We start from the raw sequence: 21788 nt of genomic DNA, 5'->3' as shown, positions 1-21788 counted from the left end.
ATACTGTGATCAGTCCATTACAATTTTATTTCTCTTAACTACAGAGGGTGGCCCTATGATAATAATAAGTGTACATTCAAAGACAGGTCTAATTTAGTGAATGTATCGACCCTGTATTAAAGCTCAAAATTAAAAAGGCAAGACGATAGTAAGTGACAGTAGTACAACTCGACTGAAACGATTCTCTCACTTCATTTTTACAATAGGCGTGCAAACGTTCTCTCAGAACTGGTGTACTACGAGTCGAATCGTTACGTCAAGTTCTCAAAATTAAAGGACGGCATAAGAGACGCCGAAATTTTTACCGCCGATGGCTCGAGATCTGATTACATATTTCTTAGAGTAAAGGAACTGTCACTGAATGTATTGCGTTCTCAAACGCTACAATAAATATTAAATACGTGTACAATTCGATATAAACAACTACGGTGTATGTACATAATTACATTGGATTTCTACAAATGGTATGGGTATGCGTTTAACAAAATATGCTTCCTATGATACAACCGTAAATTGACTTATAAATGAACCTTGTTGCTTTGTACTTGCTCGATTACGTGGAAGTAGAGTAAACATAAAGACACGAAACATATCTATAAACGTAAACAGACCTTTCAGCGACGGATTTCAGAGCGGGAGTAAAGGGTTCTCATTACATCAGCGGGGGCGTTCTTTTTGGATGGACACGCGCAACATCCTATGCGGGAAGACATACACACAACGGTAAGCATTAAATTCTTTTATATAAAAATATACTCTGCAATATTTTAACACGTCTTTTCGTATCTAGGATCTTTGTCAAGCAGTGAAACGGGACTACGAATGATAACACGCTGTTAAAACGTCTCGGCATCATCGCAATCGCGCGTATCGTGCCCGAACACTGTAAAAACAATCAAAATGCATTATACATGGAATTGGATAGACGTAGAGAATAAGTGGTTAAAATAGCTGGTCGGAAGGGTGAGAAAACGAGTATCTTGGAAACAAACGTTGTGATTTAATCGGTCGAGAAGTAGTGTATAACAAAAGAGGGAGGTGTTAGTTGAAGTGAAAATCTTTGGCCGATTTGAGGAACTTTTTCGGGGAGAACTTTGGATGCCTATTTCTTCGTTTAGTGGGGAGAATATTGTAAATTGATGCAGCGAGGCATAGAATTCGTATAATTCTGAATAGCGAATTCTTACTTTCACAGTTTCGGCAGTACGGTCTCTCGACTGATAGTTTCTTTGGAGATTTTGCGACTTTCTCTGTGTCTAGGAAGTCTTGAGCTTGACGAGGACAATCTTCTGTTTCGTGCAAGTCGAACTGATCACAGATATCACAGAACATACGCGGCGCAGCCATGCGTTTGTCTAATGTGCTTCTAAAATCAAATGATTAATAACATAGAGATATAAATAATTAATAGCATATTGTATTACTTATATAATCAATAATCCGAAAATTAAATGTTACGAACTGAGTATAGTCGTCGGCTTCATTAGCCGGCACTCCTATCTCGAGAACTTCAACTTTACACATTAAAGCTTGATTCTTACGCTGCATATCTACTATCACTGAGTTCAGGAAATCTATTTGACTTTTCGCCATATCATATTCTTCTTTCAATTTCAATATATCAATATCATTGTCGACTGAAAGAAATAAATTTATCTAGTGATGTAGCCGAAGAGAAATTATAAGAAACAATTAGTCGATCGTAAGATAATTCACCTATATGTTGTTTCATATCTCCTCCAGGCGCCTGGAACATAAATAAGTAATGTATTGTCTGATAATCTGGACTCTTAACATCAGAATAGGAAGCTTACATCATAATTATTCTTCATATTTTCGCGAGTCAGCTTCAATTGATTCGTCACTTCCATCCATTTAGCAGTAACTTGTTTGTTCTCTCTTTCCCTAAAAATGATCTGTTATACAACAAATACAGGAACATTTTAATATTCACAACTTTCTACTCACAAATTACTTTGTGCTTCTTTCAATTGTGCAGACTCGGATGACACGCGATTCAACTTCTCCATCAAATTTTGCATATTTTTTTCAGCTTCTTTTTCTTTATTGCTCATAGTATTCGTCAGAACTTCTATCTTCTCTTCCTTCTCCCTAACCAACTTCTCGAAGAATTGTTTCGTGTCCATTAGATTTCTATTCTCTTTAGTTACTTCGTCCAGTTTGCTCTGAACGATATTGAGCTCCTGGTTTTTCGTCTGTTCATCTACTTTCAGTTTCTCTGTTTGTGCACTTTCTACTGCCTTAATTTGTGCCGTTAATTTGTCGATTATTATTTCTTTATTATTCAAGTCGCAGAGTTGTTTGTCTATCACACCTTGAAGCGAGAGTTGCTTCTGTTCTAGCTCGGAATTTTTCTGAACTACAGCCTTCAGCTCAATTTCCTTAGATTTTACTTCAGACTCTAAATTATTCTGCAACTTCACCATAGATTCATCTTTGGAGCTTTGCAGTTCCTTCATCGTGCACTCTATTGCTTGAAGCGAATCAGATTTCGCATTTAATTCCTCTCTCACAGTTTTTAGCTGCGATTCCAAAGTTTTCACGGTATCTTCTAAGGACGCCTTTGCTTCGGCGGTGCTAGTAGCGTCTTGTTCTTTCTTCGAAAGTACCTCTTGTATTCTCTTCAGTTCGTCCAAGTTACGCGCTTGGTCCTCCTTCATGGATTCTATCGTATCGTTAAGTCCCAAAATCTGCGTTACAGTTTGTTCAGCTTCCTTCCTCATTTGAGAAAGAGAATCTTCTTTATCTTTAATAGCGTTCGTTGCATCAACTAACTTATCTTTCAATTCTTTAACTTCGTTCGACATAGTATCCAACGACGATTCGAGATTTTTGTCTGTGGTTTCTTTAGTAGCTATTAAAGCTTCGTTCGCTTTTTGCAATTCTTTGTACTTACTTTGTACTTCTTGGAGAGCGGAGTCTTTTTCAGATATCAATGACTCTAATTTTGCACGATTTCCTACTTCAGCCGTAAGCTTCTCTGTCAATTCTTCAATGGACCACCGATTAGCACTTTGATCCGCGTCTAACTTAGATTTTACCTTTTGCAAAGCCTTCGTCTCTTCTTGGGAGGCAGTTAACTCCGCATGTAAGTCATTGAGTTGCTTCTGCAGCGACGATACTTCTTCTTTATGCGAATTTTGCAACGCGTCACACTGTTTTTGAAGGCTGAGGACTTCCTCTTTGTTATTGTGTAACTCATTTTGAAGACTCAACACTTCTTCAGACTTTTCTTTAAGATTATGTTTAACGTGTTCAGTTTCATTTATTGTTTTCTCAAGTTCAATGTTTACCGCTTCGATCTGTTTTAATTTGTCAGATAATTCTGTACTCAATTTTTTATGTACTTCTAATTCAGACTTGTTGTCCTCCAGTTTTGACTTCTGCTCCTCAATCAGTGCATTAGCTTTATTCAATTCCAACCCTGAATTGTATAATTTTTCTTCGAAAGATTTCAACATGCTTTCGCTCTTGAAAGCTTTGTCTTTTAATTCCTCAACTTCCTTTTCTTTTATTCGCAAATCCTCATTGTATTTTACTAGTTGCTCCGACGAATCAGTGGAAGTACTTACCAGATTTGCAATATCAGATTCCTAAATACGATTCGATGGATTAAGAGCCTTTACTTTAAAATTTCGATATTAATACTGTGGAAAAATAAACTACCAACCAGTTTTTCCTTTTGGGCTGTTACTTGCGATATTTTATTCTCCGCGCCAGCCACCTGCTGGTTCAATTTTTCTACATTGCTTTCAAACACTCGAAGTTCGCTCTCCAGGTTTGTCTTTGTTTGCTCCGATAACGTGAGAGCGTCCTGCAATTCTGAAGCACAAAGATTAACAATGCTAGTAACAAACTTTTAAGCGTAAAAATTACAATTACATATGTACGTTGTTTACCTGAAGTTCTTTCTATAAGATTTCTTATTTCTTCGTCTTTGTTCGCAAGGATCGATTTCAATTCGATTATATCCTGCTCCAATTTGCCAAGCAGTAAAGATTTCTGAGACACGTCCGCATTTACTTGCTCGATATATTTCGCTTTCTCTTCGATCTGTCCCTGATAACGCTTAGTCAATTCTTCTATCTCAGCCGCGGTATTGAAACGAAGCTCCGTCAACTGCTTCTCCTTTACCTTCAATTCTTCGCTCAATTTTTTTAATTGCGTCGATGAGTTTGCCTCGGTGGCGATTAAAGAAACGATATCTTGCTCCTAAAAAAATACAACAATCAGCAGCAATAAAATCGAGTTTTATAAAAAGGATACTAACTAATTTTTGTTTCTCTTGAACGATTTTGAAGCTATCTTCAGCCTTTGACTGATATTCCTGTATTTGCTTAGACAGTACGGCATTGCTTTCTTCCACCGACTTAAGCTTTTCATTCAGTTCTGTGAGAGGCAAAATGTTAATAACAAGTTAAAATGTTTCTATTAAACAATTTTTATATCACGAACATACCTTCAAGTTTCCGTAAAGCAACGGTCAATTCTTCGTCTTTGTTTTTACTCACATCAACTTGAGTAGATAGCTCGCTCATCAATTTTTCAATTTCAGATATTTTCTCATCGAGTTGCATGGAAACCTCCTTGATCTTCAAATCCTTCTCATTCAACCGATCGTTGAATGACTGCGAGAGCTTGTCGATTTGCTTTAAATTCTCCGCTTTGAGATCTTCCAAAGCAACGTTCTGCACTTCTAATTGCTTCTTCGATTCACCTTCCAGCTCCTGCGTCTTCACCTTTATGAGATTCTCTTTCTCCTCGACCATCTGCTGATACTTGGACGTCAACAATTCCTTTTCATTCACACTCTCTTGCTTCATAGTCTCTATCGTTTCTGTAGCTCGTCGCAATTCCTCTTTTAATATACTTATACTACTTTCAAATTCCTTTCTCATGTCTTCTATCAACGCATTTTTCTCCTGCAAGTCTTTCATCGCTCGTTCTAATTCTGCCTGCAGATTCGCCTCCGATACTTTACGCGCCTCGTTCTCCTTCTGATTTTCTCTCAACTTCGACTCCAATTCTTTCATTTGCTCGACGCATTGCTCCACAAGCGTCGATTTCTCGAGCATCTCCTTCTCAAGACTAGTTTTCGTCTCCTCCAAACTTCTATTTCGATTCTGTAAATCTGTATCAATATAACGTTAGAAAAGAGCAGTGCGAAATAACGCTCGGTGAGGTACTATTTTTTACACTACCTTCCAATTGATGTTTGCCTTGAGCACTAGCACTGGAGGCCTCATTACGGAGGCGCGATAGTTCCTCTTCAGTCTCAAACAACTTTATGTTGTCCTGTTCAAGCCGAGAAATACGTTCCCTCTCCTCCGACAATTGCTTTTCGAGCTCCCTGATCCTGTTTTCATTTACAGTATTTATCACCTAATGACAAACGTGCTTGTTTAGTACGGAGGCAGACCAATTTACGTGTGTGACAACTAACATGAAGCGCATCAAGATATACAACAAGGGCACTGATTAGTGATTCCCCAATGACCGATACATCTAATCGATCGTGAGAAAGGCAGAGATGTAAATGAAGTACAAAGATATGACTCTCTGATATGCTTGAACAAATGCAAAACGTGTTATTAGATCTTGCCATGTAATAATATACAACCGTGAAACAACAAACGAAAGAAAATACAAAATTCCAACATAGTATTCGAAACGAAATTTACAATAAATAAATAAATAAATAAATTACATTACTCTTTAAATTGCCTCATATGTTGGCGCAACAATTGCTACGTATTAACAATCGATTCATACGTAAAGCACAGATCGAGCGTGAAGGAAGCGTTACTGGAGACTTAACAATTATTCTGCAGTGCACCGCAAAGCGTGTTAATCCCGCACCATTTTAACGTATCACGTGTCGCGTGACGAATTAAACCTATTCGTTCTATAATACAATTTCAACTTCGCGAGACCCTCTTATTTCTTAAATGTATCGTAATAATTTAGACGAACAATGCACATCACCGTGACTTGAACTTTTAAACTTAATGTTAACTCGAGGATTGAAGAAGAATTAGTCGCGAAAGCATTGAACAGAGGGTGTCTAGTGACGTCACATAGTTCTCTGGCAAAATTGTGATGAAATGCTAAACGACATGACTACAGTGACGATAAGAGAAGCGGTGCAGAAAAACAGCATCATCAACCCTTCCGCTGTCCCAAACGGCTGCCATGGCATACTCACACATTGCTCAGTTCTCTCTTTCTGAAAATAAACGATAAGTTTCTTGCGTTAACCCACAGCCTCGACAAAAGTACGTCGTGTGCCTCGTGAAATTTTACGAGCAACGGCACAAGCGGTAGCTTACGAACGACTATTCGGGGCAATTTCACGTCTCTAACTGCGCGTAGCTTCTTTTACCCACCACCACTTATCATGGGGAAGCTCTTAATTCTAATGGAAGCGTATTAATCTATTTGCTAGTTTTATGTAATACCTGCGACTCTTTACAGTTCCGACAAGCGACGGTTCTACACCGATATTTTAAAACAGAACGGGCGAAACAGAAATCTGATTAAAGAAAGTGAAACAGAAGGAAAGGAATGATGAAGAAGCATGTAAGTCTTGTTCATTTCACCTTATTCTTTCCCGGATACTTGACAAGATTTTAAGAATCGTTAAGCGTGTCTAGAATCTTTCCTGTGAACGTCTTAATGTGTAGATACATCTGGAATACAAATTCTATGATTAAGATGTGTACCTGAATATCGTCCTTATTGACGGACTCTTCTTCAAAGCGAAACAGCAGGTCTTCGCATTTCCTCTTCTCCTCCTCCAGCTGCACGGCCAGCGCATTCTTCTCCTCGAGTAATTTCGTAAGAGCAGTCTCCGCCTCCGAGACGGTCTTCTGCATTTTCTCTCGGTACTGAAATCGAGATTCTACGATAGTAATTGCGATGCAAGCATGCAAATAGCGCGCAACGTTAGAAGCTATACCTCCTCATATTCTTGCTTTATCGATAGCACAGACTGCTCCGCCTGGTCCGCTTGGTTTGCTGCTTTCGTAACGCGCTCGCGTTCCAAGTCTCTTTCTCTTCGAAGGATCTCTATCTCCTGTTGCTTCTCCTTCAAAGTTTCCTAAAACGATGGGGCCGTGTTAAGACAAATTACACTCTCCGTTACGCTACCGGTTCTATCTCTACGAAATCGACTAACATGCTATTAGATCTTTCTCATGGGAATCGGGTGAGTAGGGTACATGCTTGCTGGAATCAATTGTACCATTGCTTGCTACGTATCTTTATATTTTCCGTTTGTACATTTAACAAGAAGCTACTATTTAATTGTCGTTTTCAGAAGAAGCACTACCTTCGCTCGACTTTAACAGAATCTCGTTACGGCTGAGCTTTTGCACTACTGGGTGAATAGTTTCTAATAAATGCGAGGTAAATATGTAAGCGAAGAGCGGAATGGCAGTGCATAACTTGCAGCTTAAATATACACGACAACTGCATCATGGTTTCTGAGTCGGCAATCGACTGAACAATTTTATTTCCAACTAAACACAGAGTAACATCTATAAGCGTACAAAGCAAATGATTGGAGTTAAGAACTCGTTTAAACGAAGTAGCTTTTCATTTCATTAACGAAGGACTTTTCGTCTGGAGAGCACGAGTGAAATAAATTATTAAAACTAAAATCAGGTACCCATCCGAGCGGGGAAGTAGATTTTAGGGAGATTAGGAGGGACGGACGGAGGATTTTATTAATCATCGTGTACAAGTATTTGACTACTTTCCTAGACTACTTATCAGCTATGGTACAACTAGGAATTACACACTAACGGACCAAATTGCAATACCTACTACGACTAAATGGTAAAGGTAACTAAATATATTTTGGCTCTTAAATCATAGAGGATTATGCTTAAAATTAGGCAATAAATAATCACAACGCATCTGTTAATCTACTTCTATGGCGTACTATTTGTAAAGAGCGCTTCCACTGCCAATGGCAATACAAGTAAATGTTAGATCATGATCTCACCTGCAGGGTGGTTCGTGCAGGTGTCGACGTGCGCATAACAGGCCTCTGGAATTTGGGATGCAACAAAAAAACAATAAAAATGTATCATGCAAACTGAAACAGCCATACGCTTAAGCCACAGCTCCCTCCGTGTCTTTACCGACATCGTCCCCTAACAAATAACTATCCCTGGGTTAACAAGAGTATATAACAATCCTATGAATCCCGAGTATTAACAATAGAATACTGTTTGACGAGGCAATTCTTCGAGTGTTCAACAACGATGTAAAAGCCACAGGGCTAACAAAGTCACAGTTTCTAAATACTAGGAATACTGAACGATTCTTCGAATCTAGCATCGAACTCGATTTTAGCTAGGCTTGGTTATCTACCACTCTACGGTATTACTCAGCAAAAACAGCTACAACAAGAACAACAACAACAACAAATAAAACGTGTGTCTCTATGAAACTAACAGCGTCTCTAGCTGCAAGTAGTAAGTTAATAACAATTCGCATTTCCATTCGCAAACATGTTTGCCACGTGGAAACTACGCTGCTCAAAGGAAGCAGAGGACCAACTTACTCGAACAATTAATCTACAAGTTAGGCATCTCATAAAAGCATCAACGAAGTAGACAAGACTCTCGTCCCTCGTCTTAGACGTTCGTCCCAATCTATTGAAGTGTGGTATGCTAATTCCTCTGAGCAGCGTACGAAACAGTAGAGACAGCCGGGGGTCTGCGCCGAGGGCAGAAGATGCAAGCTGCAGTACAGGCCATCCTGCTCACTCTGGCACCGTGAATCTTACCCTCGCGGTGCTAACACCAGCCCTGGTGGCTGTGGTCGCCGTGCTGGCGATGCTCGACAGCGAGATCAGCGACTCTCTGGAGCTGGCCTTCTTCAGGGAGGAGTTCAAGGACGCGCCGGTTGGTCGGTGCACCATGCAGATCGTCCTCTTGCTGGATGGTGAACGGCTGACCTTGTGCGCAGGTGCGAACAGGCCGTATTTAGGTCGACACTCAAAGTACCTGAATCAATGCTAAATCAATTAGCAGGCTGCACTAACGGGCGCTTAATTAAGTAGCAATAACTCAGGTTTCAGGACAAAAGGGAGAAGGTGGCTGAAATTATCTGGTACGGGTAGTTTCTACATCTCTAAATCTCCAGGTACAGTGGCGGATTTAACGGACGGACACCCAGGGTGCCATATTCAAAAACAAATTATAATTGTATCCAAAAACTATTTTTTTCAGTACTACTACACTTAGCTCGTTTTTAGGAAACAACCTCTTCATTTTCCCTAAAAAATGGCACCCTCAGAACGTTTGCCACCCGGGCTCTTTTCGCTTAAATCCGCCACTGTCCAGATACCTAAGATATTGTTCCTAGACATTTGGATATGCGGGTTCTTTTTGGGATATTCTGTATTATTTGTTGGAAGAACGATGCAGACCTCTTGTCACCAATGGACCCGTCGTTCTTCCCCACCGGGTCGTCGAGCTCCACGCCGCACCATTCGCCAGCCGCGAAATCCGTGATGCCCAAGTACCTAAGCACACCCGTTTTGCTGCCCTGGCTCGACGACACTATTACCCTCTCGCCTATCCTCAGATCCCTCTGCGACACAGTGGACGACAGACTCGTCGTGGATGCGTCTGTGTGACGAGTTACATGCTTTACAAACCGACCCCTCTGGTCCATTAGACTCGGGGCGGGAGATATTGGCCGGTCAAGGCTCACCCCTCCGAATCATTCTACTCTTATGTTCACCTAGAGAAAAAGGAGCTCGCAGGCTCAGCCATTGAACGGTCAATATCTTCTCCACCCAGCATAGCGCATGCAAGGAACGCTTCTTTGTTCAGCGTGAAGGGAAGAGAATATCTAATTCCTACATCTACGGTCTACTCTATTACTGGCGGTAAAAAGGCGAGGGATCGCTGGTGGCACATCCTATTTATTCACTAAAAAAAAAACACGATTCAAGAAAACAGGTCTGACTATAAATACTACACACCTGGGGATATTGGAGATATGACGTGGAGTGGAGTGCAAGAGGAAGGCGCGTTCTTTTAATGGGATCTATAAAGCCGCCTCGGCGCTACCGCTGATAAATAAAACACAGCGTGCTACATGTTAGACGACAGAATAATTTTACAATATTAACGTCGCACAGTGTGATCCGAGGTACTCTACGTGGCGTGCAATTAACGGTGACCGACGATGGAGGCACCCATCGTCCGCGAAAGCCTGGACCCCGCAGGAACCCATGGCCCATATCGAGGGACCATGGGATCTCTTGGAGCCAGAGGGACACAGCGGGACAACGTGATTCCTTTTATTGCACACAGATTGGTTCCGACATAAAAGCACGCTACGGGCGAGGGGAGTATCTGCACCGATCCTTACTCAATGAAGGAGACATGGACTTCCCGAGGCTTCCTTTGATGCTGTCGGGTGGGGTCGTCGGGGTCTTCGGCGACATCATGGGGAAGTCGGTCAACGGGTCCCTGGTCAGCCTGGTCAAGCGAGAGAATATCCCTCGCTTTGGCTCGCACTGAAAGTACCGGGAACCAGCCACCGAGCCGTCGTTCTTCCCTAAAGTTCATCATCGTTCAATCTCTCCAGCTCTTCCGGATCAACAGAGGCGAGTAAAATGCTCTATGGGGAGTGTCTTACCGATGGGCTCATCCAGGACGACGCCGGCCCAGTCCCCTGGCGCGAACTGGGTCTCTCCGATGTAGGCGATTGAGCCGGGTTTCGTACCACCCACCCATACTCGGTCTCCTATTATAAAGCTGTCGGTGTCCTCTGTCAGGACCACGCTAGTATCTGTCCGACATCGAACCACAAACACGTTTAATAGCTCCGGGGATCTCTGCTTCGTTTCTTGGGATTGCTGGGATTACTGGGGACTCTGAGAGTTCACTGTTGGGAGACGCTTGACCAGCAGTCAATCGTTTGGCAACTCTCGCGGTCTGGTTTAAGCTAGTGGCGCGTTCACGAACATGCTATTGGATAGACGGAAGGGGTAGCTTTCGCGGGGCAATTTGCGGGGTGAACGATGCGTCTGGGGTAGTTGCAGGGCGACGCAAATGTAATCTTTTATTCTAGCTAAATGATGTTTGTTTCAAAGTGTCTTTAAGGGGTTACATCCACCTAGAGGTCCGGAAAAAGCAAGCAACTTCAGGATTTTTTGGGGGGAAAAGTATAAGTGAAAATTTATACACAAAGTTTTTCTACTAAAAGATACATCTTTTAACTATATTATTCTAAATTTTCATGAGATATTATTATTAACTAAAGGAGATATTTTCTTTTCTGTTTTTCAAGAAGGCTTTGCAAGTATTTCCATTATTGCAAAATTTAAAAATATGAGAACGTCAGGTACTTCTGAAAGTTCTTTATTTTCAAAATCTATTTGAATTTTTGCTTTCAGATGCATCCTTTAGCCTAGGAAAAGTCCACCAACTAATGCTTAAAATAAAAACACGACTCATATCCAAGCCATGTCATGATATCTCATGAAAGTTTAGAATAATATAGTTAAAAGATGTACCTTTTAGTAGAAAAACATTGTGAATGATTTTCACTTACACCTTTCCAAAAAAAAATTCCTGAACTTGTATGTTTTTTCCAGACCTCTAGGTAGATGCAACCCTTTAAATAACTTATGCTGGTCTCTTGGGAGGTTTTCTGTGAGTATCTTTTAAGGTAATAAATCCCCCTGAGTAGGTATATAACTAGTTATTCAACTCATCGATCTCTTCAAAAGCAAAACTAGAGGAATCAGGCACGTCACACTTGCATCGCCCCGCATCACAAAGCAGTGGCGCACCTACAAGGGGGCCAAGGTGCCCTAGCACCCCCAAAGAAGGGGCTTTCTAAAAAGAAAAGAAAACTGAATTTTATTCTTTAAATAAATACTCACAACCACCTGAAGAATTTTATAGAAATTGCGTTAGAAATATTTTTACCCCTTCAACTCGGCTCACCCCCAAGCTTGAATCCCAAGGGCGCCACTGTCGCAAACTGCCCAAATCTCACATAATATGAAAGTACGGAGTAAAAGGGGGAATTAGGCAATGATCGAAGCACCTACCTGATCCTCTGCGCAGGCCAGCCTCGCTTAACCGACGGCCGTGCGTTTCCCAGAGATGGTCCATCTGGTCTGTGGTGTCATGCAAAACAACGCAAGAAACAATGCAAATCGTACAAGACAAAACATGCTCACGGTCTCACGGGTGGAACATCGCAATCCAACTGACATTAAACAATGAACATCACAAAGCTTGGATGGTGTAACTCGATATCGGCATTACGGAACAAAAGTCACGGATCATAAGAGCACGCGTGACACGCGTTCCCCGACGGGGGCTTGGTTTTTCGATTATCAATGGACAGATCGGCGATGCAGGAAGTTAATTTCGCCTCGGAGGTTCTTAGACGGGGGGGAGTTATGTAAAGGAGCAATTAACAGGGTGTGTGCGCGCTGCGCTTCGATTCTAACCATCGCCAGAGAAACTAGGAAGAGTTCCCGGCGAAAGGATACTCCCACTTTTCCTAGTCTTTTAATCCAATGCGCAAGATTGATGACCGATTTAATACGCAGAATGTCAGTTTCGCGCGCTGGCAAACACGATAACGATATCGCGGTTGTCTCGGTATTAATTCAATTGCACCAGTCGACCGTATTGCCGGCCGCGGCAGAAGGAAAATGAGAAAAATATCGCGATTCCCGATTTAATTAACTATTCATGAGACGCTGTGGGCGCCGGTGATAGTAGGTCGTTTGAGTGGGTGGTGGTCTCTGTTCGACTAGATCGATCTGCGATTAGAACGTAGCGATCCCGCGATAAATATATCGGTGAAACCTCTGTTATCCCCGAATTATGAATTAAGGGGCCGTCCTTAAATTACGTAAGGGTAATTTTGGCGAAGTCTTACCCCCTCTCTCCCCCAGTATAAGAATTCGTAAGATTCGATATTGCAACCCCCTTCTTAAGTAACATTTTTTTACATTTAATTTGTTCAGTTATTCAAATTCTTTTAAAGGTTTATATAATTCATTCAACTTGGTTTCGGGAGATTTAAACTAAAACTACTTTTCTGGAATATTAATGATAGAATTTGTATTTATTGAAAATAAGATTTAAAAATATTACGTAAGACGCTACCTGAACCACCCGTAAGAAAACGTAAGAAATTCGCGACCCGCCCCCAAAAAAAGCCTTACGTAATTTAAGGACAACCCTTAAGTGAACGGAGTCGATGAAAGTGTCCGTTGACGAGGTCGCAAACCATGCAATTAGTTCCTCATTCTCAAACACTGTGCAGGCATCAGTTTCTAGCGGAGATGGGATAAAAGTTTTTCTTAAAACTAAAATTTCGAACAACGAATGAAAGTTAACAAAACTATTCGTCGCATATCGAGTAGAGTTAACTCGGGTTAACGAACGAATGACGAGTAACTCTTGTAACTGTTACTCGTTATTCGAAAGTTTATTTAAATAAAGATTTCTAATCGCCAGTCGCGAGTCACGTTGGGGAAACTTGAAAATGTAACTTTTCATCGAATACAAGGGAAGATCTGTTCAGATCTGTTCGATTGAATTGTAAAAAGGTCCCGTCACTTAATAATTAAATTACTGAATTCGATGATCCAGGTCTCTAAGAGAGCTCCGAGACGATACCAGCTGGTTGTAATTGTTAGATACTACGGGTGGAACGAAGCATTAACGATTCTAATCGCCGAACGTGACTCACGTCGAAGGAATCTGACTTCCAATTCAGGTGAATTCAGGCGAGCTCTAGTTACGATCACCGATCCAGGTTGAATCGCGCCGGTGTTTTGACTTTCTACGGGGACATCCAGTGTACAGAGGATCGTATCAAAATAAAGGCAGCGTGGTGTCAAGCACCTTGACCGATCGTAACGCGATACCGTGTAAAGGTAGTCATACAATCCACTCAGCCGCTTCAGCCTCGCGCCGCGCGTGTATGTATGTAAGCAAGGTTAATGGTGTGGCCGACTGTAGCCTATTCGATTACTACTGCGATCGTCGCAGGTAGCAATTTGTTCCTGGAATCTAATCTAATGATCGGGCTGTAACGCGATCCGCGAGATCTCTGCTCCAGAATCGATTTTCAATCGCGCTCAATGGCAACTCGCTGATGTATCAAAAGCATTCTTGCCTCGGGGCCCGCATCGGATACCTTCAAACTGCGCTGGACGCCTTCAAATTGCATTGAATTAATTCCTGGTCCAAAGATACCAATGCCACAAGTTGCTCCACTAGAAATCTCTTTGTTGCTCTAGGAATCTTCGGAATAAATTATATAAGAAACTAGTAGGCTTCCAAATTAAGGAACAACACCTTGAAGGAGAGATTTCTTTTATCTATATTAATATAGTTACAGTTAGGCGTACGGAAATTTAATTACAATAATTTTTGGAGAAATGGCGGAGCTTAAAGGGGAAAGTTTAAGGAAACAATCAATGTATTTGGGGGTGGAAAAAATAGTAAATATAATTTCTTTTTAATTTCCGTGCGCTTAACTGTAACTATATTAATATAGATTAAAAAAATCCTCTCCTTTTTTCTCTCAGATAAACGCGACGTGAATAAAGTGGGAAACCATCAGATCGTGTTCGACGCGTCGCGCTCTACGGCGACCTCTATAACTTGATTAAAACTGTATATTTTGTCACACAAAAATTCTAAAATAGTGTCCACTACATGCACATTTAAACCCCATAACAATTACTTTCCTATGAAGTATGGATATCTAAAGAAAAAATTCTAAAAAATGCACTTTTTTCCGGGCTTCAAGGAGTTGTTCCCCCTTAATGGAAGGTAGCCCTGGCGAATACTCTTGGAGATTGCTCACGACAAAATTAAACTGAATTGTCCGTGTATTGTTCCGAACGAATACAGTAGCGATACCACAACGTGGTATTAATTTCGCAAGCTTCTCCGCGGTAAATGCAGTAGCAATCGAACGACAGTCTCGATTCCTAGCAATTAAGAATAATAAAACGGCACCGAGATGCTACCTGACTCTTCTCGACCCGATTACCAATCTACGGCCCACGAGCGGGATTAAGAATGCGATCCAGCGTGGTTACATCAGCTGGCGCCAAGTCGCAGTTAATTGAAATTCGTGGATCGGCTGGAGAAACCGGCCGCTAAATACCGAGCGTGCCTAAAAGGAGCAATATCCCACTTCTACCTTTTCATAAGCCGTTTTGTCTCTCCGTATTTAGCCGATGGTGTCACGGCGATGCTGGGACACCATGAGGCCGATTACGTCAGGGCGAAAGATCGTCACCTTAAACAAACACGAGCTGCGAAGGAATGCTAATGAGCAGTGTGACAAAAAACGTGTAAACACCTGAATGATCTGATTGCAAACTCAGAGTCACAAGCGACGACACCTTGAAACAGGAATTCCATGAATGTTGAACAACACTGGTACATTCAGAGCTCCGCAAGCATAACTGCTTCTGAGCGTTTCGATTTCAAGGATAGTGGTAGAAGTGGTCCTGAGGGGGCACTTTAAGCGCAAGCGATCTTAAGAATTCATTGGCGGCTGTCGGGCAAACTTACGCCCACCTTAATCAATCATCGCCTTGGGATCAGATGAAACTAATATTTATCGAGAATCTGCGATACCCAGATGACTTTGAGTAATAAAATACTTAAGGTACTTAAACGGTAACCCAGATAAAACCATCGGAATTAGTAGGGATGCCAGAGAAACAATTCAGCCCACTAGGATAAAGAATGCGGAAAGAATGCTTTAGAGTGCTAATAGAAAATCTAAAGGACACCCGATTTTTCCCTTTTCCATCGAGCGGGGCGCCTAGCAGATCGCGAGTATCGAGTATCAGTGAACGTATCCGTTTGCCCGTCGAAAATTGACATCGTCACCTTGAGCTTTCCTATCGCGTTGCGAAACCCGAGACGACCGGCATCGCCCGATGCGCGTGCACCGAGCAGGAAGGATCGCAGGTCCACCGTGCAGAAGTCCTGCCCCCCCGAAAAAGGGAGGCAGTGCGCGTGGGTGGAACGACGAAACGTGGCTGGGAGTCGAGTGTGCACAACAAACACACATTGTATTGCATAACGGCGTGCGTCATGCGATGACTGCACCGACCGCTGCACCGGGAGTCCCTTCCTAACTCGTGGCCGTGTGTTTTGCCGGCTAGGAAGGCGCTCGTCGGATGAACCAATAAGGCGAGATAGGTGCCCTCGATGCCAGCAACGGCGCGCTTTGTTATCCGCTCGTAATGGCTGCGATGAATAATCGAACGGGCTGGATCTGGAGGGATCCAACGGCGGAGGATCTCTGAGATGGGATGGGAGGTCGAGGAGGCGAAGGTCCCAGGGCCGATTAATTTCAGTGGCGCTTGATTTGGCGAGATGGATCTACGGGGATGGAAATGTGTTAGAAAGTAAGTAACTGAGGCAGGGTGTTGGCTGATCTGAAAATGGTAATTTCAAAGATTCTAGGGCAATGATTTTTAGTTAAATTGAAAGCGATGGAAAGGTTCTCCCTGGGATTGAAATTTCGAGGGTGTTAAAGAGCTTCTCGTAAGAGCTAAAATTCTTGAATGCGACAACCGGCTAATCACCGATAGCCTTTTAAAGAGGAGAGCCAAGAACTCTTCTAAAGATAGGGATCAAGGAACAAACTAATATTGTTACACGATGAATTTTTCTATCCCGTTAGCAGCTACTTACACGAGCACCAATATCAGTGGAATCCACTTTGCAGTCCCAGTAAATTACTTGGAGGGGAACGAGGCGTTCGCGGGGGAGCGATAAAATCGCCTCGGTGTACGTTAGTGAGAAATCAGTCGATGTATTTACCAGATCGCTCGGACGAGATGCGTTGCAGTGAGAGGTGGAAGAACGACTCGCGAGAAGTTCGCGGTCTCGTGCCTCTAAGAGCGCTCGTTCGCGCTCCTCTCAGGGTCTCGTGGGCGTACTCGTCCGCACGGCGTGGGGAATTAACGAGCCGCATTGATCGCCGATCGAGTCCTACCCCCTTCGCCTGGGTCTAGATCGCTCCGTGAACCGTGGCACACGTGCACCGGGCGTATCGAATCATGTCGAATTAAAGTAAATTCGATGAAGCTTTACTACTATCCACACTGCTCCGAACCGTGGAAATTTATTACCCGAGGTTCCAATGGAAGAACAAAAGACCTCCTAATTCCGTGCTGAAGCATTTGCTGAGAGGATGTAAATTTCAGATATATTCAAATGATTGTGTTTCGATATCTTGACACGATAACATTGCCTTATCCATACGATAAGATTCCCTTGATCGCTTGACAAAGTATTAAGTATTTAGAGTACAAAAGAATTCGTGCATTCGGTTACTCGTAGGGTATGCTCCTAGAATATGCTCTCCTGTTCTTTCTTGCCGAGTACACAGAATTGAATATTGTAAGTATATTTGCTAAAAACTCACTCAGCGACAGCCTGGGTGGCGAAGGTGGCACTGCTGGCCTCGGCGGTAGATTGCTGCATGGTCGACCGATCTTCGATGGTGGTCTCAATCCTGATGGTTTCGGCTCTGCCATTTTATATACACCCACTCCTTGTTACGTAAGCCTGCAACATTGAAATAATTGGTTAGTAAAATTAAAAGGAAAACTCAAGGAATGGGTAGGAAATAAAAGTAGATGATCTACGCTGTAACCGATGAAATAATTAATAGAACCGGGATGATGCGAGACACTATTAATAGGAAACATGAGTTTATGAAGCAAACAAAGCATTATTACGTACAACACGACGACCGAAATTAATGCCATAGATATATTCTGAATAAAATCATTTTACCGAAGAATACTCGAATCGCTTGATATGAAAATTATATAATTTCTGCTTATCAAGTATTTCGACACAGACACCATCGCCGATATCACTTTCGAAACTTACGCTTCAAGCACCGTGCATAATAGAAAAGTCGTTACACGACTGGATTGAAATCGAAACTCAAATTCCCGCACTACGCAATTCACGGGGCTACGCAAAAAAAGAAATATGATTCACGATTGACATTCGCCAACGGCCACGGAAATATGGTCTGTTATTTTTATACGTATGAGTGCGGGGATTTTTGAAATACGAATTTCTGTTCGGAGCGGATATTATGACGTTGAAAAAAAATGTCAAACCGACGGCAGGTTAACCTCTTCGACAGCTATAGTGCTCATCTTTTGGATAAGAGTGTAGATGCGTCCTCACCTTATTTGAACGTGACGCGATGCTCTCGGCTACAATCAATTAACATATTTCACAAGCAACTATTAGAACATCACTGTTTTCACAAACGGTCTCCGCCAACTATTCGCACAGATTCGCACGGCAGTTAACGGAAAAGTGGTAATTCCTGGCGCCGGTGGTGCCGCCGCGGTCTACTCGCGAAGCAATTCGTAATTTCCCGTCGATTTTACCCTGGTTCCTCCCTACTTTGGCGCAATTATTTGATCGATATGCTTCAACCCCTATATACTTCCCGATACTTCTAACAATTAACGCGTCGTAACATGCACTCTGTCGTGCACATACCTAGCCCAGCGGACTGACTATTGTTACATAATTGTTCTCCCCTTAAAAGATGTTTCCACAACAATTTTTTGCTCTATATCATTGTTACACATTTAAGTAGCTTGATCTATGAATGGAGCTAGGTATTTGAATGGTGAATCGTTACACGACTTACATTCTTTATTTGCGCTTTGTGGGATCCTTTTACTTTTATATAATTCGAATAGTGAAACGCATAATTTATTAAACTCTTTCTATTTCGTTGAAAGTCACGCTTTGATTGGTCATCGGAGCATCACGTTTCACGGATTCTAAGAAACTGTTTCGAAGCCTACGCGTGATTGATAATCTTAATTGAGAAGGGTGATTAATGTTATTTGTCGGCAGAAGAATTATGATAATATGTGAATTAAGTGACATTAGTTGTCAGAAGTACTATACAATTTGTGTATAAAAAAATAATGAATATTTTCCACGTAAATAGTGGCGTAATAAACAATGCTAATTCAATATTTTGAAGGGCGATTTACCTTTTCGTTTTTCCGTATATACGTCCCTTTAACATCTACCGCAGTTTGTACAAATTAGGACGTAATGAATCACTGAAGTAATTATATCTGCGATAGTAATTTGAGGTTAGGTCGAGTTAATGAAAATGATAGTTGATCTGTCAGTAGTGCCACTTGTTGCTCTGTCCGACGAATCTAAACAAGTTATCTCTACATTATTGAACCCTCCGAAAGTGATTCCCTCCGAAAATGGCTTACCAAGGTAATTAAGAGTACAAGAACAAATTAACCAACTGTTTTAACTTTCACTTACACTCGGCGCATATGTTAATGCTTTCGGCAAATTTGCGAATGTTCAGGGACTGGCGAGGCCTCGCACATTTATCCAACTTGACCGGAGAAATGATGCCGCTGCTGACGACAAATCCGGATCCGTCGGCATATATTTTAACGGTTTGGGAACAGAAGTGCAAGAATATCATGATTAAAGACTTCCAAGCAATATTGGAACAACTAGACAGATGGGATATCGTGGACGACACGTTAGAACTTTTTGGTTTGTTATCTTACTGTGTGATTCTTATCAAAAGATGCTTTGTACCCGAGTGTCTGTACATTCTATGCTTCGTGTCACAGAAAGAGACGCTGAAAAGTATTCGATGACTCTACAGAAATCTCAGTCATCAGCAGAGGTAATTGCAAATGAGGTTGATCAGAAAGTACTTACTGTAGGCAAGTATCGCGTAAGTAACATTATTGAATAACATTATTGCTTAGTAACATTATTGAATATCATGCTCCATTTCTGTAATAGATGATCTTCATAGACTAAGGCAGGGACTGGAAAATCAATATTACGATGCTTTCTTATTGTACGCTGACGAAGATGTTAAGTTTGCTACCGAAATGGTGGACAAATTGGAAAACCTGCACAATTTAAAAGTAAGACTTTGAGGCCCCTTTATACGAGGTGATCACTTCAACGCAATGAATGATTTCTTAGGCATTTCCAATGATTTGACTAAAAAGCAGGGCTGCCGAGTCGGCAGTCAAAACTCCCCCCTTTCTCTCGATGCCCTAAGCATGTGCTTATTTTGCTCACTGGTTAATCCAGCACTGATGAATGTAGTGAAATATAATTAAAACTTGCTTTTCCAGCTTTGCTTGAAAGATCGAGATTTAATAGGCGGAGTTACGTTTGAATACGAAGCTGTAATGACACTGATATCGGAGCGTTGCAACAGACTAATCGTCATAGTGTCGTCGAATTTTCTCAAAAGTCCGGCAAATAAATTTTTCTTGAACTACGCTCAAGCATTGGGTATCGGTATGTTTCGCTGATTTCAGTAATCCAATTTATATAGCCTGAATATTACGTTATAATACCTGCTTTGAATACAGACAAACGACAAAGGAAAATTATACCATGCCTGTATGAAAAATGCCAATTACCACCACAGTTGAACTACATGTTTATACTAAATTACAATAGGGTGGGCATGTATGACTTCTGGGGAAAATTGCGTGATTCTATTCAAACTCCAAGCGTGAAGAACAGCGCAAACAGGTAAGTACATCACTTTCGTGTAGCTCGTTTATTATACCGTATAATAATTAAAATTAATTTGCAGTATATCTGACAAACTACTACTTTCTGAAAGAGAGAATCATGAGTATAACGCAGAAAAAGGTGATAAGAATGAAGTAGCGAAAGAAAACTTAAATTATTTTGAACATTTGAAAACACAAGAGATCCAGGGAGACGACGATAAGGACAAATTGGAAACCAAAGACAGTCTACATGATCTTCGATTAGATAATCTACAGAATCCAAAAGACAGTAACAAAAGGCACAACAATTTCCTACAACGGACGATGAAAAAATGGACTAAGAAGTCGGAAAACGATAAGAAAGAGTATGTATCAATTACAGGGACAGTGAGTTTACCGTCCCTTGTTGGCTTGGACACATTAAGCACGTCCACGGAATCTGTGGAGAAAAAACAGAAAACAAAATTTATACATAAATATGTCAAGAAAGTGCAATTGAAGAAAGTGCTTGTAAAGTCATAAAATTCTCCTATGAAAGTTTCACTACGATGTAATATTTAGAAATAAGGTGACTGTACTATATTTTGATAATATGTATAAATGTAAAGTCGTTAATAAACTTTTACGCCATACTATTCGAAATGTAAAGAATTATATTAATACTTTCCACGTTAAATCATTTTTAGCATGTGATGAGATCGATGAATACAGAGAACACGAACGTAAACACTACCTTCCCTTTGGGCGCTTTGCTCGTGAATGAGTGCCAGCAAGCGCCACTAAGCGTGCGCAGTGCAATATACACTCGTTTCCCTCGCTACAGTGTCTGTCACTGGTGCGCGCGCAGACACGATTCGGTACGCATTCTCCAGAGGGTCACACGTCACAGGCTGTGAGCTTTTCACCCAGTGCATTAAATACATAAATACTCTCTTACACTCCGGCTTATTACTAAAGTCAGGTAACAAAGTCTCTTTGGTGTATATTCGGTAGCCGCAGCTGTAGCGCGTGATCGCTTTTCTCTACAGAGGTCGCGCCACTTTGGAGGTCGTTGAGTGTAGGATCGGAAAAAAGAGGAGTGCGTTTCGTCCCGGGTCTGCTAGAGGACTTCGTCAGTAAGGCTACCTAGCAGAGACCCTGCATTAGACAGTGC

The 21788-nt window shown here is 41.6% G+C and overlaps 2 protein-coding genes across 10 annotated transcripts; one reads left to right on the top strand and one right to left on the bottom strand.

Moving 5' to 3' along the window:
* Positions 1 to 8: 8 nt before the first annotated feature.
* Positions 9 to 18428, bottom strand: Clip-190 (Cytoplasmic linker protein 190). 9 transcript variants are annotated; one of them, XM_076817906.1, is made up of 22 exons: positions 18273 to 18427; positions 17491 to 17633; positions 12110 to 12178; positions 10687 to 10839; positions 10417 to 10605; positions 9464 to 9665; positions 8819 to 9038; positions 8030 to 8074; positions 6980 to 7120; positions 6744 to 6908; positions 6227 to 6247; positions 5223 to 5403; positions 4481 to 5152; positions 4292 to 4410; positions 3921 to 4233; positions 3692 to 3843; positions 1969 to 3614; positions 1815 to 1905; positions 1717 to 1747; positions 1463 to 1637; positions 1188 to 1366; positions 9 to 883 (listed from the first exon to the last, which is right to left on the bottom strand). In XM_076817906.1, exons 2-22 carry the CDS (start codon positions 17600 to 17602, stop codon positions 837 to 839), a joined length of 4923 nt encoding a protein of 1640 aa, XP_076674021.1. In that variant the 5' UTR covers positions 17603 to 17633; positions 18273 to 18427; the 3' UTR covers positions 9 to 836. The 9 variants fall into 9 exon arrangements, with proteins under 9 accessions (XP_076674021.1, XP_076674022.1, XP_076674025.1 ...); XM_076817907.1 differs by lacking the exon at positions 18273 to 18427 and adding an exon at positions 17964 to 18122; XM_076817910.1 differs by lacking the exon at positions 12110 to 12178.
* On the top strand, positions 18179 to 21270 carry Myd88 (myeloid differentiation primary response protein MyD88). Its single transcript, XM_076817993.1, has 8 exons — positions 18179 to 18211; positions 19216 to 19346; positions 19444 to 19640; positions 19721 to 19816; positions 19899 to 20026; positions 20243 to 20411; positions 20486 to 20651; positions 20716 to 21270. The coding sequence occupies exons 1-8, from the start codon at positions 18194 to 18196 to the stop codon at positions 21155 to 21157; spliced, it is 1347 nt and encodes a 448-aa protein (XP_076674108.1). The 5' UTR covers positions 18179 to 18193; the 3' UTR covers positions 21158 to 21270.
* Positions 21271 to 21788: the final 518 nt, after the last annotated feature.

Source organism: Andrena cerasifolii, chromosome 8 (genome assembly GCF_050908995.1).
Source record: "Andrena cerasifolii isolate SP2316 chromosome 8, iyAndCera1_principal, whole genome shotgun sequence".
NCBI lineage: Eukaryota > Metazoa > Arthropoda > Insecta > Hymenoptera > Andrenidae > Andrena > Andrena cerasifolii.
Note: the sequence above shows the minus strand (reverse complement) of the source record. Positions and strands in the feature narration are given on the sequence as shown.